Source organism: Hordeum vulgare, chromosome 5H (genome assembly GCF_904849725.1).
Source record: "Hordeum vulgare subsp. vulgare chromosome 5H, MorexV3_pseudomolecules_assembly, whole genome shotgun sequence".
Classification (NCBI taxonomy): Eukaryota; Viridiplantae; Streptophyta; class Magnoliopsida; order Poales; family Poaceae; genus Hordeum; species Hordeum vulgare.
Window position 1 is genome coordinate 22,868,837 of NC_058522.1, and position 3,195 is coordinate 22,872,031.

At 53.3% G+C, this 3,195-nt stretch overlaps 1 protein-coding gene across 2 annotated transcripts; it reads left to right on the forward strand.

Annotated features, from left to right (window-relative positions):
* Positions 1 to 1,203: 1,203 nt before the first annotated feature.
* LOC123453184 (glycine-rich cell wall structural protein) lies at positions 1,204 to 2,727 on the forward strand. Of its 2 annotated transcripts, XM_045129958.1 has the most exons (2): positions 1,239 to 1,732; positions 1,865 to 2,727. In XM_045129958.1, exons 1-2 carry the CDS (start codon positions 1,312 to 1,314, stop codon positions 2,488 to 2,490), a joined length of 1,047 nt encoding a protein of 348 aa, XP_044985893.1. In that variant the 5' UTR covers positions 1,239 to 1,311; the 3' UTR covers positions 2,491 to 2,727. The 2 variants fall into 2 exon arrangements, with proteins under 2 accessions (XP_044985892.1, XP_044985893.1); XM_045129957.1 differs by having other exon boundaries at positions 1,204 to 2,727.
* Positions 2,728 to 3,195: the final 468 nt, after the last annotated feature.

A 3,195-nucleotide genomic window follows, 5' to 3' on the forward strand; every position in this document is an offset into this window, starting at 1 on the left:
CCTTTGCCATGTGGCTTTGAAGGAGAACCGTTGCTGTTGTGGCTGAAATTCTTTTTCTTATTGTCCTTCACATAGTTGAGTGAACCACCATGTGAGGCTTTCAGTCTGTTCTCTTCTTGGACACACATTGCTATTGTCTTTTCAATGTCCCACGTTTCAGGTGACATGTTATAGTTTACAACAAAGGTTTCAAACTCCTTTGGCAGTCAAGCCATGACCAAGTGGACGAGGAGCGCTGGTTTGATCTCCAGATCCGCATCCATGGTCTTGAGCTTTGCTGCCATGTTGCTCATCCTGAAGATGTGCTCTCTTATTTCATGACCACCGCCAGTGTAGTTATGTGTAACCAGTTGTTTTATCAACTGGGTGGCATATGTCTTTAAAGAACCAGTGAACTAGCTCTTTATCTTTGTAAGCACCTCTCCTACGGACGTGCACTCTGCAATTGAGACCACAATGGCGTATGATCGATGTAGACAGTTAGTGTGGGCCTTTCAGATTAGAGCTCCTGCAACCGACCGTTAAATCTAAGATTTTCGTAAGATTAGAAGAAAGATCGCATCATCAACCTGGTCCTGCACATCTAGCTGCTGTTAGCGTGTCATTTTCATCGTACATGCTTAGCGATGCAGCTTCACTAATTATATTCCAAGTAACAGCATTTATGGGGATTCCCTATGGCTAATTATCATTTCCTCTCTAGATGCACCTGTGGGAACATTCCTCCAGCACTTCCCCACAGCTACCTTCATCAGAGCATCACCCTCCTAACTACCAACCAACCATTCAGCCATATTTTCCAAGCATCAACGTGCATATGGTGCAAGATGAAAACCTTGCTAGTAGAATCATCTAGCAGTGGTTCAAAAGAACACACCAACCTGACCCAACTACTTCGCTTGCACCAGACCTACACGCCCAGAAATTTCATGGCTGCTTAATCACCGTCGACTTTGGTACTCCAGGTGAATAGGGGTAACATGTGAATGCGTTCTCTTCCTCCCTCTCTCCATGGGGAGAACCATGTGCCAGTCTGTACCCAGCAGAACCCAATTTACTCCTCCCATCACCGCCCCAACTACCCAACTGCGAGCTCCTTCATTGCACCACCGCCATGCATGGCTACCTCCCTCCCCCACCACCTTCCTCCGTCCTCTCGCGTCACATGGCCAGTCCGGTGCACAGCTGACCATCCCATTCAATGCTACGCAGCTTTCCAGCAGCTATATAACGCGCTGGCCTGCTGCAGACATTGGAGACCCAAGCTTCTTCTTGAGCACTAGCAGTAGCTCCTAGCCCAGCCAGCCAGCCATGGGGAGGGGGAGTGGGGTGATGGGGAGCAAAGCTGTGGCGCTCGCGCTGCTGCTCTGCCTGAGCAGCGCGGCGGTGGGCGCGTGGGCGAGGCCCGTGGCTAACAAGGGGAAGCACGTCGCCGACGAGAAGTTCCTGTTGCTGAAGAAGCACTTCGGGAAGGGACTTGGAGGTGGCCTTGGGAAGGGCGGCGGGCTCGGTGGAGGTGGCGGTGGCGGCTACGGTGGCGGAGGAGGGCTCGGTGGTGGTGGAGGACTAGGTGGTGGCGCTGGCCATGGTGTCGGTGGAGGTCTTGGTGGTGGGTTTGGCAAAGGAGGAGGGCTTGGCGGCGGATTTGGTAAGGGCGGTGGACTCGGCGGGGGTATTGGTAAAGGTGGTGGTTTTGGTAATGGCGGTGGACTTGGCGGGGGCATTGGTGAAGGTGGTGGAATAGGCCATGGCATTGGTGGTGGTATCGGCAAAGGTGGCGGTCTTGGTGGTGGTATCGGCAAAGGTGGAGGCCTTGGCGGTGGTTTTGGTAAAGGTGGAGGTCTTGGCGGAGGCATTGGTAAAGGTGGTGGTCTTGGTAGTGGAATTGGACAGGGCATTGGCGGTGGTTTTGGTAAAGGTGGAGGTCTTGGCGGTGGCATCGGCAAAGGTGGAGGACTCGGTGGTGGATTTGGTAAGGGTGGAGGTCTTGGAGGCGGCATCGGCAAAGGTGGCGGTCTTGGTGGAGGAATAGGCCATGGCATCGGCGGTGGTTTTGGTAAAGGTGGAGGTCTTGGTGGTGGCATCGGCAAAGGCGGAGGACTCGGTGGTGGTACCGGTGGCGACTATGGCAATGGCGGTGGCCTCGGAGGCGGCATCGGCCATGGCCTTGGCGGTGGTCTCGGAAATGGCGGTGGCCTCGGAGGCGGCATGGGCCATGGCCTTGGTGGTGGTCTCGGAAATGGTGGGGGTCTCGGAAATGGCGGTGGCCTCGGAGGCGGCATCGGCCATGGCCTTGGCGGTGGCATTGGAAAGGGTGGGGGTCTCGGTGGCGGCTTTGGCAAAGGTGGTGGACTAGGCGGTGGCTTTGGCGGCGGAGGCGGCGGAGGTGGCGGCGGCGGCGGTGGCTTCGGCGGAGGCTTTGGCAAGGGAGGCGGCTTCGGTTTCGGGATCGGCAAAGGCGGCGGTGGCGGGATCGGCGGCGGGCACTGATGTTGTATTTTGTATACATACGTTTGGCTCAGCTCTGTTCTGCTGAGCGCCGTTGGGCATCTAGTATTCTGTTGATGTGAGCAGTCCGTGTGACGAAATATATTTTCCCTTGTAGAAACTCTTCCTAGCACGTAGTATTATTATTACGTTGCTTCTCCTCTGCTCTCATTTGGAGAGATCATCTTGTACCTGTACGTTGGTGATGCTAATCTAATAATCACAGTATGTGTTGGTTCATACCAATGTCTGTCCTAGTGAAACATATATAAACCAGGTGTAAAGCAAATAAGAAGTTCTGATTATGCGTGCATGATATAGCTGATGTGGGGATAAAATCGGCGAGATAAGCACCTCAGCGAGCGAACGAATCATGAGCCCGTCGTCATGGACCTTATAGAATCCCAACCTGATGGCCGAAACTTGAAGGCTTGAAGACACCTGTAAGTGTTCAAAGCTCAGAAGAACGTTCAGAACAGAGCAAGCATAGGAAAGCAGAGGAAGGGAGCAAAGCAGAGGAACGGTGAGAAGGAACTACGAACAGGACACGAGCTTTCCGCAGCGGCTCAACCTGACGGCCTAAAGCCTTGCTTACTCAAAAAAGTCCAGATTAAGTGTGTTTTGCACCTGAGAGCGCTTAACCATGTGAACCGTGTTTAATCACTGTATAAACCAAACTTGGTCACGTGCTCTTCTTTATAAACTGCA

What these genes read in the sequence shown, in the direction of transcription:
- LOC123453184 (XM_045129957.1), top strand. Translation starts at nt 1,312, where the DNA reads ATGGGGAGGGGGAGTGGGGTGATGGGGAGCAAAGCTGTGGCGCTCGCG.